Source organism: Colossoma macropomum, unplaced genomic scaffold (genome assembly GCF_904425465.1).
Source record: "Colossoma macropomum unplaced genomic scaffold, Colossoma_macropomum, whole genome shotgun sequence".
Lineage (NCBI taxonomy): Eukaryota > Metazoa > Chordata > Actinopteri > Characiformes > Serrasalmidae > Colossoma > Colossoma macropomum.
The window spans coordinates 23,007,197-23,021,322 of NW_023494785.1; the positions used below are offsets into that span (position 1 = coordinate 23,007,197).

The following is a 14,126-nucleotide window of genomic DNA, read 5'->3' on the forward strand; positions in this document are numbered from 1 at the left end:
TACAAGATTCTTACTCATTGCTTATTTAATATTGCTTTTACTAGGCTGCCTATCTCAGTCAGTCTAACAAGCAAGTGTGCTAGGAACAAGATGAAAAGAAAGAAGGGACAGACAGGGCCCCCAAAAGTTCTCAACCTCCAATAACTAATGAAGATCTGGAATAGTCTGTAATCAAATGCACCTGAATCGTGCTTGTTCTAATTCGCTCAGAAGATCATGTAAATATTACAAACCCTGTTATTAGAGGATGCTGTCCAAGGAATTTACCAGCTCTAGTTACATCACCTCTCTGCCTGAGGTCAAACCAGTGTAAACAGTTGTTACTTGTCTCCTAGGATCAGACTTAGCCATCTATGAACCACAGCGGCTGGTTTAGATACTAAGAATAACACAAGCACGTTGTTATATTGAATGTTTATGCGTCACAGTTGTATGCTAATGGTCTTTTTTATTTCATTTGACTTTATGACAATTTAATATGAGTTTAACGTCTGGACAGAATAAGTAATCCCACCAAATTAGGCTGTTAGCCAGAACAGTCCAGAACCTGAAGTATGACTAATTCTGAATCAGCATCAACTCATCTCACAATTACAGAACATGAAGGTATTTAACAAGGTAAACATGCTCATACTCACTGATTCATAACGTTAGACGCAGATTCACTCAGGCAGTGACGACATATCGTTGTTTGTATCACCTTCCAAAAAAAAAAGTTCACAGAAGTACACTATGGTCCAGCCAGAGGCTAGTCCTGCTAACACCATGTCCAACTTCAATTATTCTGTGTTTTCACTTGGTTATCTAATTAAATCTGCTCAGAGTGGGTCTTGGGTAGTGTTGAAGCACTGTGGGTTCTGGACAAGCAAAACAAATCGAGACCTCAAAAGATAGATTAGAAGCAGACCAGCCACGCAAGAATCCGCCCAGAGGGTGGGCTGGTGGTCTTTATTGAAACTGAGTAAAAAGTCAACGAATGACAGGGACAGTGAGCCAGCCAGCACTGAGGGTTAACTAGTGAAGTGAGGCAGTATGTTAAAGTTCTTCACCTGGAACAGCATCTGTAAATATCCAGCTGTGTAAATATGCAGGTGTTAAGTGTGCCCCAGGCTAAGAAGCCTGTATGATGGTACCTTTCATACAAACAAACAAACAAACAAACACAGAGACTTAGACAATGTCAACGATGTAATGAAATCAAGCATGGAAGCTCTACTGTTTGTTTATGCACTTACATCCCATTACCTTTGGAAACTGATCTCTATTCAGTTCTATCTGTTTTTTTTTTTCCTAAAAAGAACCATATTTCAGTTGGCACATTGGGTTAATATCACACCCAGGACAGATTATTAAAAAAAAAATCATGTGCAGGTCCAGCAGAAAATTGTACAGATATAAAATGCACGAAAGCATGTCAAGGCATTCACGGCTTGGTGCGGTTTTGGGGTCTTTTGCGTCATAAACAAGTGACCCGAGACACACTGCCACTCCAAGCTTGAAACTGATGTTTTCAATAATATAAAACCATGTACAAGAAATTGTACATGTACAGATGTGTCCGGAATCATGAATGGAGCTTTAAATGATTCCAAAACGATGGGGAAAAGCTGTATTGAACTGAACTAGATTTAAATGATGAGAAAAATGCTAAAATAAACACCTCGTGATTTGCTCATAACAAATCTGAAAGTAAATATTGTAAATAGATATTATTTTTGACTGAAAAACTTTGTGAAATACTGAATAAATTATCTAAAATTACACTTGTGTCCAGTTTTTAGTATGTAAATCTACCCTACTACTCCATAAGTTAGTAACAAATAAAACAACAGCTACTAACATGACAAATGACTTAGGCAGTAACAATTTTCTTGAGGGCAGAGAAACACCTTCTTGACCAAGACTACAGCCAAGGGCAGGTCCAAGGCAGGAATGAAATAAGAACGGAAAATCAGCATCAAATATGGCAAACCACAAAGAACCTTCAGAAAATGCAGACTCTGCAAGAGGCAACAGAGAGAATCAGAAGTTTCAGAGCGCTCCAAGAGACCAGGCGGTGCCCAAAGCTGCAAAGGCAAGTACTGTTCCAGTGGAGAAACATCACATGTTCAGTTCCACAGTAAAGGTCTTTCCAATGAGAGAAGGTTTCAGTAGTGTTTCCAGATTGATTTGCTCATGGTAAATCCAAAAGACCCACTTGTACTTGGCACCCATTTGACACACTAACACTTAGGTTTATTTGTGCGTGTATGACATCAGGTAGTCATGAGGCCAGTAAATTTTTTTTTTCTTCTGTAAATCAGGCCTCTCTGGCTGCAGGGCATGACATAGGCCATTTGACAGCATACGCAGGTGTGGAGGTGGAATCCTCACTCTGAACAGAACCATACAGAGTTTCTGTTTCTAAGGTGATATCATCCTCACACCTTCTGCGTTGTTGTGGGCAGAGCGTTTGGTTTAGCGTAAGCCAAGTGAGCCACAGTGCAGAGCAAGCGAGCAGACAATCATCACCTCCTAAAGCGAATATGACCCCATTGAGACAACAGAAACAGTTCCCTTAGCTCATTACTCTGCATGAGTCACAAAAACCTGAGGTCAGACCAAAGACTTCTGACAATCTGAAACCACCACATGAAAGTAAATAGAAGTGGTGACTATGTATGCACAGTGCGCATGGTGAAATGTTTTACAATGTCACCAATCACCAAATCACAAATACAGGTGTGACAATATTATAATGCATTTGGGTTACTGTGTACTCCTTCCTAACCTGTAGTATCACAGCACATTTATGCTATAAGACATAAATGGGCATTTTAACTCACTGTTTCACTGACATCTTTTTCTCTGGTTTTCCAGGAATATCCCTGATCTCTGTATCGCACCACCTCAACCACACAAGAAAGGAAGAAAAAACCTCATTCTGTACAATAGATATTTTTATACTCGTTATGTGGAGTAGTCTATTTCATACACTAATATTTCAGTTAGACAACATAAAACAAAGGTCAACACCACACACACACGCACGCACACACACACATTTTCTAAGCCGCTTATCCTCCTGGGTCGTGGGGGGTGGTGGAGCCTACCCCAGCAGTCATTGGGCAGAAGGCAGAAAGACAGTTCATCACAGGGCAGACACACAGACGTACACATTCACACACATTCACACCTAGGGACAATTTAGCATCTTCAATTCATCTGACTGCATGTCTTTGCACTGTGGGAGGAAACTGTAGCACTCAGTAGAAATCCCACACAGATACTGGGAGAACATATAAACTCCAGAAGGAACTCCAGAAAGGACTCTGGTCGGCCAGCCAGGGAATCGAACCCAGGCAACAGCACCACCCAAGACTTTACAACAAGAAACTGTTTTATAAAGGAGCCTACTCGGTACTGGTTACGATGAACATAAGTTTGAAAAAAAAAATGGTACTTAAAACAAATAAAGTTATTGCTGTAAAGCCACAAATTAAAAAAGTCTTGAAGGGCCCAATATCACAGAAAACCTATTTTTCCTCCCTGTTTTAACAAGAATTGGTACCACTCACTCCCCAGTTTATATATAGTTAATATATGGAAATTGAGATGCAATAACAGTCTGTTCTTAATGTTAATCAATGTTTATTTATCTATTTTTTTGTGATACCACAAAAAAAATGCAACAAATTTAGATATATCCACCTATTCAACCTACAGCAGCCCTGTCCACTCATGTTTCAACATAGATGGCATTTTCTGAAAAAGACTAAATATACACAGCCAATCAGAACAGAGATTATTTATATATAGGGGCCTTGAAGGCACAGTAACAAAAAACAGCAAATGGTCATGTAAAGGTGAATTACGACTGTTAGACAGATGTTTACATATATAATCCATGTAAAAATGTAGATATATAATCCATTTAAAATTATTTCAATCATCTTTATTAAGCATGCATAAAGTATACCATCATGTGTGATATATACTTTTTTTTTTAAATCATTAAAATCATAATTAAAAATAATCATTGTCCAGCAATTATTGTTATAGATCATTTTTAAAACTGGACATCATGTATGTGTTAATTTGTGAGGTCACTTTACACTCAACAGTACTGAATTCACACTACTGTATTTTCAGCATGGTCGCCCTCTACTGGTCAAGAAAGATGAAGGACAGGTCATGACCACAGTAAACTCGGCGCTCTCAGGCTGACCTCGCTCTGTAAGCAGACAGCATAAAGAAACGTGATGAATATGCTGATGGTAAGAAGGGGCCTAGATGCTTTGTTGGATTAAGATAAAAAGGCATAATCAGAGGTCTGGATAACATTCTAGTCTTTTAGAAACATGCTATCAAAGGCTACTTTTTTGTTAGCAAAACACTGAGACCACAGCAGAGACAACCCAATTAATTCTGACAGTAGGATTAGAGCAGTGTGCCTCCCCGGTCATGTGACCATCAGTGGGACACCCTGTGATAAACACACAAACTGAGAGCCAAACATTTACTTTCTTGTGGTCTGAGGTCAAGGCCTTTGTTCATTTAAACACCCAAACAAGCAGAGATGCACAGGCCAGTTGCAAGCATCGAGATAATTAGCACTAGAAGCTTCAATGGGCCAGATATGTTCACCTTTTAGAACAAGATACTTATAAGTAAGAGGTTTTACCAACCACATAAACCACAGTCCAGATTACTATGCATGCACATTAATATACAAGTATTTTGTATATATTTGTCACATGACTTATGTCAATCCATGTGTCATTTGTATGTACATGGTATGTATTTTTATTTCTTCATTTTTATAACCACTCTTAATACTAAGCACTGCTTTCATCACTCTGGCAAAAGTTATTAATTGCAATTCATGCCAGTGAAGCTATCTGAAATTGAACTGAGACAGACAGAGAGAGAGGAACTGAGTGTGCTAGAGTATAATATATTACACAGGTTAAGTGGCATAAATTGTTTATTAATAGGTAATAATTAAAAATACAGTACAAACTCAGGAGGAAAACATTTGAGGCTGCAGATATTCGGGGCTGATACCATCTGTCATGCACCAAGTTTATACACAACTGTTTCCCAACACCATCCGAAAGCAAAAGGTCAGCCGTAATAGAGCGAAACAGTGAACAGATCTCTGCAGAGATTTAATCCATGAATCTGTGAGGAAGGTTCACTCACCATCTCACAGGTTAGGACTACATGTAAAATTAAAGGACATTGTGTGCACATGGTGACTGGTGACAGTCTTATGCTGGTTCCAGTGAGGGGCTGAGCCTGGTGTGCAGTGCGCAGAGTACCTGGATCCTTCAAACTTATGCCTCTGCGCAGCTTCAGTCTCTCAAAGGAGCAAACTTTCACCTCATCCTCGGGTGCTCTTTAACAGTTTCTGAAACCCAGAGAAGACAATGTATGAAGTGTAACCAGGCTCAAACATCCCATCCCCCAACTCAGTCACACACCAACTTTCCAATTATGCCTCTCAATTCACTGCTTGTCAATTGCTATAAATACTAATCTGTATGGCATGGGTGACCATGCTAAAGACGCCTGTGGGAGAACCACATAAGGCATGTAATTTCTAACATATTTGCTTGTGCCTGTGTTTTAGCAGAGCAACCAGACCATTTTTTCACACCCCCCTGCCCCCAAGTACAAATGTATGTGCATGGACAGGACTGGACTCTTCTCTACGTCAGAAAAATAAATGCAGCGTGCTCACTCAAAATTGCCCGGATCTCTGCTTAGCATTACTGTGACTCCTTTGGTGCAAAAACACATCGCTCTTTTTGAATTTGCTGAGCTGAAGAAACACATCCACCAGAGAGGTTATTAAAAGATGGTCTTGATCTTTAGGCTGTGTTTTTTCTACTCTCATTGATTCTGAAAACAAGAATGTTCACTTTGATCCAAGTCTGAAGCAAGTCCCTGCATCGCACAAACAAGCAGCACCAGTAACTGACGACCATACTGAATGGTGCAAAAAACACTGTGGCAGGAATCAATGGAGCAGCCTCAGGGTTTTGTCTGCAATGCAGTCTAATTAAGTGATTATGTATTCGGAACTTAATCCAGTTGATCAGAGGTCTAACACCAATTCATCGCAACAGATTTTTGGATGTTAGGCTTAAATAATGAGTAGATTGAGGGAGAAGGGTTGAACATGTGTCTGTAACAGCTCAAGTACCAACAGGAGCTGTTTAAAGTGATGTAAAAATAATAGTGGAAACAGACAAATCAATGACTTCTCATTTGTTAGCAAATTAAACAGACAAACATCAGTTCGGTGAAAGACTGGTAAACTTACAGCGCACTTATGGGAAACTTGATTAAAAAGTCAACATAAGTTTTTCCAACATTTTCTATATCAGCACATTTTCCAGTGTAAACCACTGATTTATGTCTTTTTTCAAGCACAACTGACACTTTTAGGATGAATAGACTGAATACCTTTGCAACAGCTTTGACATGGTGGACTTTGATAGTAGCTGTTTTCTCTTCAAAGGCCTTCACTCTGGACTCCTCTGCCAGTCGGTGTAAGACAAGCAACAGATTTAGCTGGACCTGATTACACAACACAAATAATCCAAGACTGAGTCATCAGTGATAATCCGATAACATTTTATGCAGGACAATTTCACAATCATCTCCTGCAGATACAAGATAACCACTTCATCAGAAAGTTCATTTTATATCACAACAAAGGAGTTCATTGTCAAATGACTGTAAAATCACAGACACTCAGAGTGTTTGGATAAACTAGTAGCACTCAAAAAAATACACTGTTGGATTAAACTGCAGTTATCACATTTTATTCTTCTAAGTATTCAGAGAAACTACTTCACATCTCTAATTGCAATGCACAAGCCAAACAAGTCACATGTTTTATGAGCTTGTTTAGTGTAGCATTGTGTGCTGACGTATGCCCCATTTCAGCAAGCACTGGCAGTGATTCGTTCAGAGTGAAGCCTGATTATACTACAGGAATTGTGTGGCACGTCTAGCCAGGATAGGGGGTCTGTAGAGGATGATGAAACCTCCAGCCCTCCTCATGAATCATGGTCTCCCCCCCATGTAGTCAACCATTCCGTGCATCTATGAAGGATTATACCAGGAAATTGCCTCGTTTTCAGCTCTTCATCCACTTTGTTCTATCTTGTCACGAGAGGCTAAACTGGGGGTCCACAGTGGAGGTCTCATCAATCCCACACTAGCTTGTTTGGGCCACATGAACACAACCTGAGAGTCCTGTGCAAACCTCAGCATCTAGCCAAAAGACAAACAAATAAACTCAAATAAATAAAGAAATTCAACTACAACTATGACAGATTCAAGTAGAAGGAAGCTCATTTCTCAACACAAGTAGTGTTTTACTTTTCAGCTCTTAATGTAGACATGAAGCACCTCTGACACTTTAGGCGTTACTAAATGGTTTCAGTGATGCAGAGGCACAGAGAACATGGGTACATAAATGTATCTTATAACCATAATGAAATTCAAAGCACAGATCTCAATGATGAATAATAATTTGCTGTTACTCCAGCCTATCACAATGGGCACATTTTAAAGATTCAAGATGTAGAGTTAATGTGGACGAGCACTGGTTCACCACATTGTAAGCATGAACTCATTTAAATGTGCACAGTAACATGCAGTAATCAAGCAACTCACACACACCTCCTGCTGCTTCAAACCAATGTTATAGGAAAGGTCTAATATGCCATCTCCTGTTCTTTCTCTCGTCTTATGAAATAAGTTGCTACAGTGTCTGAACCACATCCAGCACATTTTCTAAACACAGCTAATGATTTCAGCGTGCATCTACATGACCATTTGGATGTAATTTAAATCTATTAATACCTCATTTTCATAATTGTAGGTCATCGCGGGGGCGTCTGAACATTTCTCCAACAGCTGGTCTTAAGAGTATCTTTAGGAGAATGAAAACTGAGAAGCACAAACTTGCACTGTGCCAAAGCCTTTGCCAAAACATAACGACTCGACTGAACTGATTAAAGCTGAGGGCTCTCTGCAGTGCCTCGCAAATACCTACATAACACATGGAAACTTCAGACAGGAAAGGAGCGCACAAAAAATGTTTGAGCAGAGCTGCAGATTAAAAGAGAGCGGCTGCCTCCCAAGAGTGTCGCTGCCTCAGACTGCTACTTTTAAACTGCCAAAAACCCTGAAAATTAGAGTGTTCAAAACAGAAAAGGAAAAGAACGTTTCTAAGTAAATTACATTGTTAAGCTATTTATTAGTAAGTAAAGGTCCCCCTGAGTGGGGAAAATCTTTCAAATTCTAGCTGTTTTCATGGAACCAGAAGGAGCTCGACTGAAGACTGCCACTCAAATAAATGTAAAAATCCTAAACTCCAGTGGAAAATGACTTTAGGCTACCACGACATTCTGACATTCGCACCGAATTTCTCCCTTTTTTTTAATAAACATGTTCAGAAGCAGCCACTGGTTTCTGCCCAAACGGTCTTCTGCAAGCCATTGCACAATTACGGTAAACAAGCCAAGCCAACTTGAAAAAACTTCCATTAACCTGGTGTGAGAAATGCCAAGGGCACTTGGCCCATGTTTCCTAAACACAGCAGTGAATACAGTCTTGATTTGTACTCCCTCTTCATTTCTCTAACACAGGGGCAAAAGCTTTAGTTAGGGAAAAAAGGGGGCACACCATTTGGAGAAAAATCTGGAAAAAGAAAAACAGACACTTTCACAGCTTCCCTGCAGGATGAAGCTGATTATTTTCAAGTTCAATCAACCATCAAATGCTGCTGAGTCCATCTCAGTTCACCCAAGGAACAAAGGCCGATCTTAAGCCACTGCCCCACCCTTAAGGCAGCGCTTATAACTGTGAGCAATGAAAATGGGGCTTTAAGGCCAAAACAGCACTTGTGAGGGGATCCTGACCAGCCACTACTGAATCATTTGACACAAACATGATCAGAGGACGTTTGCTGTGAACCAAAATTGAAGCAAATAATGGCTTAACATGAGTGACTTCATAGTTTAGAAACTAGATTCTGCGTACAAGGTATTTGCAACTAAATATTTTCATTATACATCTTTAGTATGTCTAGCTCTAGTAATTCCAAGACCACTATTGTTAGGCTTAGTCATAACAGCATGTAAGGCAACGTGTGAAGGGTCTTATTAGGAATTTGCCATTAAAACCAGGAAACCAGATCAAACCAGCACATACTCACAGAATGATGAAAAAGTCTTTTATTCATTTTCCCCTCAGTCTTTCTTTAAGTTTAATGGCTGGATTAGACCCCTGTAAAGCAGTGCACCTTTCACGTGGGTTTTTATATCTCAGAAGGGTCCCCACCTCCAGTCTCAATAAAGCACGACCAGCTGCAATAGCTTCTTAATTAGGACCTATTACTGCAGGTACAGTTCTCCCCTGATTCTCAGACATGATGTGTTCTTTTTAAGAGAATGGTGAGAATGTTCTGGTGTCCAATAACATTTCCTATTTTATAAACAGAAAATGACCCACAGCAAAAGAAGTAAAGCAGTTTTAACCACTTGACTCACCTTCTGAAAACAGAAGGTTCCTTTAATCATAGTCAGTTTGTTTTAACTTAAAAAAATGTGCACAAGGCATATGTTATAAAGCGATCTGCATCCATCAATTTAGAGGAGTGCATAAGCAAAAACAAACAAAAAAAAAGATTGCATACAATGCAAAACACCCAGACCGCAAAAATACATATAAATAACAATTCATTAGGCACAAGAAAGGTTAAACTAATAGCTTAAACAACTAGCCTACACTGTTAACTAAAAACCTCTGACGGTTATTTACAGCCATAGACCTCAGTAGCTAATATTCATCATCTTTAGTTAAATGTTTCTCAGCTTTGCAGTTTTTGTGAATGTCAACACCTGGCCAGCTACAAGAGAAAGCTCATCGCTGCAAGAGAAAGTTCATCTATTAAATTTAACACATCAAAAAAGATTCTCATTTTTTCATACCAAATGAAAGAGAATGGGAGTCATCAAATTATCTCTGCAACAGCATATTAAATCACAAGCTGACAAAGTTTGGCATGCCTGCGTGAATAAAAGTTTAGTTAACAAATCAGCTAAATGTTTACAGGCACAGTCCAAAATTCCATATCTGCTAATAATCAGATCAACCATGGTATGCCAGTGATGAGAGAACCACAGAAGCACAGCTTTTGTTTTAAGGCAGAGATTCTCAGAACTAGGATTTGTTAATTAAACACTCTTATTGCAGTATGCTTATGACAGGGAAATGGAAAGGAAGCAAAAAACCTGTATATTAATTCTTTTTACAGTTTTTATTATAGGCACGATATTTGCAGCCTCTGCTGAAAATTACATTACACTACAGATTACATTAAATGTCTATTTAGGGCAAGCCAGTTGCATCCAGTTGAATGCTGTAAAACTGCCACATCAAAGTGACCATCAAAACCACGAGTAAATGTGACGATGTAAGTCATTCAGATTGCCTGAAAATGTTTCTAAACACATGTGGTTACTCATTAAAACAGGTTACTAAGAATAGTGAAGTGAACTGTGGTGGAAAGTAAACATGATCATAATTTTCCTGAAGTGTTTTAAGAGTAATCCTAAAGTAGTGTGAAAATGCTATATACTATAATGTGAAGGTCAAGTAAACAAACAAAAAATACAATCAGTATTACCATGAATAGCAGTACTTTTGTAAGTAAAATAAAGTGTATTTCTGTACTTAAACTAATAATAAAAGCTTCTGACATCGGATGAGATCGGGCAGGCACCAAATTATATATTAAAAACATTTATTTATGTTTGTATATATGTTTTAAAAAGTGGCAAAATTTTTACCCAACAGTAAACTTTTGTCGCCCGTTTGCCCCATTTTTCGACCCTGCTAAAATATAAAAATGTATCATTCAATGATGGCACCAAGGGATGTTAAATGAGTATTTGAGATATCAGGTGTAACATGAAACCGCAATAGTGTTAAGTGTTAAGACTATTTCAATCCCAACACGAAAAAGAAAAACCATGAGGAAAAAGCACATTGTGCATAAGGAGAATTCCCAAAACTAGTATAAGGGAAAGCCAAAGCTAGGAGTATACATTGCTCCTTGACACTCCACTAGATACCCACTTAGATACTGTACTTGATAAAGGTGAAGACTAACTTTTAAGATGCCAAGAAACAGGATTTAGCCGTTTTTCTCTCGTTTAGTAAAAGCTCCTGCCATTCTAGCAGTGTTGACCTCAGACATTAACTATTATGGAACATGATACACCAAGTAATGAATTAGCTTTTTATATATAATTAAGACATGAGTAAAATGATACAGTCATGGGTGTTTATAAATGTCCAGATCTTACCTGTACCAGACAGCGTGCCACTCAATCACTGAGAGCCAGTTCAGAAAGCTATGAACCGAATAGGCTGCAATGATCATTTTCTGGCAGCTAAATAGCTTTTCATGTCATGTAGACTCTTAAATACACAAGCTGGTATTAGGGTATGTATATTGTTATAAATATTGCATATTTTTGCAAGCATATTATTATACATATTACACATTATTGTAGCCTACATACTATAACATTGTAAGAATGTCCTCAGTTTGCATTTCTCAGTGAGATTTCTCATTCCAGATAATGTGAACTTAAAGCTCAATGATTAAACTCTTGAGGTGGAGACGTGCAGCAGGCAGGGGCTCTTTTCCGGACTATTATGAGAGTTAGCCTGTTATTATGACCAGATTAACCACAAACTAACAAAAACACACCGTTCAGAACTAAATCAACATTAGTTCGTCAAGCTAAATACTTATGCAGTGTGAGGGTCTGAGAGAGTATGGATCAGGGAGGCAGCGCTGCTGGTTCTTCTGGTTCTGGTGAACAGACTAAAGTTCTCGTCTCGTCAGATCTTTTTTCCGTTTGTTCAGACTCACCATCAGATCAGCGTTCTTTCCGACTCGAGTGTCCGATTTCTTTCTCATGTGAGATTTCAGGACTGCCCTGGGCGCTTTCTTCGACATGTCTGCGTCGCTGTACTCGGGTTTTAACGGCTGATAAACAGTTTTGGCGAAGAGCAGCGAAACCGCGGTTTGTTATTTTCAAAACTACCGCGCGCTTCCGTGTCGGCTCAGAGTGATGACGTCCTCTCGGCGCGCGTTGATGTCGTTTCTCGAGGCTTTCTGAGAGCAGAGGGTGGTGATTATAAATGTAAGTATACAAAACAAAATACATTATTGCCTGTATTTATAGACGAAATTAAGCATTATTTGAAAATGACTGCCTGTTTAAAGAGTGAGACAACTGTAAAACAGAGTAGAACACAGAGACGAGACGGTGTAAGTCTGTTGGTGTTTTTCTGTAATGTGCTGCAGGTCTGGTCTGTGAATCCCCTCACTGTCTGTGAAAGCTGGCTTGTGTTCTTGAGGAAAAAAAACACGGGGGACATTGTCTTTATTGTACAAAGAATTTTTTAAAAAGCTGTGTTTTCAGCCACTTTAATTTACTATTATATTTTTAGTTTTTATTATGCCCTCAATGGCATGAACTGCAGAGTAACTTTACCACACCACTCATTTTGCACATTATTGTCTCACTTAACACAAAGCCTAAACTCACTTAACGTAAAGAGCGCTTATAATTCTCTACAAGATCTTATATACTGAAATTGTATTTTCACTCACTTAAAGTCTGTAATAAAGGTCTTGAAGTGTTAAAAGTGTTAAATGTAGTTATAGTTATTACTGTCAACAAAGTTTTGTGCATGAAATTATAACTACTTAAGGGCAATTATACAAACGTATGCCTGGTATTATAAAGAATTATACATGCCATATAATACTTTATAAATGCATTTATAATGCATTATAAGTGGGGGATTCAGAGGAAGTGTTAGAGTCTGATAGACATATAGACATATAGTACTGTGCAAAAGTCAGTGATCACTCTTCATTTATTTCATTTCCTGTCAAAACAGCCTTTAAGTACAAGAGTTTTTCATAAAAATCTGCTGGGATATTTTTCTTCATCTCCAAAGTTTAGTCTTTGAAGTTAGTTGTATTTTCCGTTTCTTATGATCCAAGTAATTCAGTGATGTTGAGGTCTGGACTCTGGGGCAGAGTCTCTGTTGTTCAGAGAGCACCAACAGCGTCTCTGATTTGCAAGTTTTCTTCTTTTTTATCTATGTATTTCCTCAATAATAGCTTCTTGACAGCTTTCAGAGTAGGAAGTATACTTACTGCTTTTCTATCTGGTATTGATAGTTTTGGTGGCCTACAAGGTTTTGCATAGTTGTTAGGAGTCCCATTTCCTGTTATTCACTCACTTTTCTTTGACTTTCCCCTTCCTTATGCAAGTGAATTGTCTTTTATCTCGCCAGAAATATCTGAATATGAAAAAGTTAAGGGCATTCTCTGACTTTTACACAGTATTGTACGTTTTTGTCATTTCGCCAGTTTGATGATGTATGTGGTCAGTGCCTGTCTATGTTGAATTACAGTGTAGACTATAGCCACAATGGCTAAGCCATACACTGCACACTGTAACAGTTTAGCATGTCGTTTCCTTTACCATAGAGATGCATTAAGTATTGCTGCTTAAGTACAAAGCATATGAGACATCTGCAAAGCATTTGCTGAATTAAAAAATAAATTGATATAATATGTATCTGAAACTTTGCCAGAACTCTGAGTCCATTTTAATGGCACATGTTTTATGGTTTCTATTAATTTCTTTGGGCTCTGACATTTGGCTGAGTTTTTTGAATGAAAGAGTAGCCGCCCAGGCTTTATACATCATACTCACTAATAAAAAGAATCAGCTCAACCTTCTCACTTTTTCCCTCTTTCATCAATTAGAGTTTAAAATACAAACATGAAAGTACAGGGACATGAAAAGTCTTTGACAAATATGTCACTGTAATAGATGAGCTTGTCAGAGTTTTAATATATTTGCTCTGATAAACTGTGTTATCAAGCAACACCACCTCTGAACATCTGAAATTTAATGTTCATGTTTTTCAATACTGTACAGCCATTCTGTGAAATGTGCAGTATATGTGACAATTGAGGTATTTTTGTCTTTGTCTTTATTTATGTATGAGGTGTTCTACAA

At 38.4% G+C, this 14,126-nt stretch overlaps 1 protein-coding gene across 1 annotated transcript; it reads right to left on the bottom strand.

Annotated features, from left to right (window-relative positions):
* Positions 1-4,948: 4,948 nt before the first annotated feature.
* On the bottom strand, positions 4,949-12,137 carry cenpw (centromere protein W). Its single transcript, XM_036579300.1, has 3 exons — positions 11,951-12,137; positions 6,454-6,567; positions 4,949-5,392 (listed from the first exon to the last, which is right to left on the bottom strand). Exons 1-3 carry the CDS (start codon positions 12,035-12,037, stop codon positions 5,366-5,368), a joined length of 228 nt encoding a protein of 75 aa, XP_036435193.1. The 5' UTR covers positions 12,038-12,137; the 3' UTR covers positions 4,949-5,365.
* Positions 12,138-14,126: the final 1,989 nt, after the last annotated feature.

Excerpts from the sequence above, each read along its gene's own strand:
- cenpw (XM_036579300.1), bottom strand. The coding sequence starts at position 12,037 with ATGTCGAAGAAAGCGCCCAGGGCAGTCCTGAAATCTCACATGAGAAAG. Across the intron at positions 6,568-11,950 it reads GAAAGAACGCTGATCTGATG|GTCCAGCTAAATCTGTTGCT; the intron begins GTGAGTCTGAAC and ends TTGTGTAATCAG. Across the intron at positions 5,393-6,453 it reads ATGTCAAAGCTGTTGCAAAG|AAACTGTTAAAGAGCACCCG; the intron begins GTATTCAGTCTA and ends TCTGGGTTTCAG.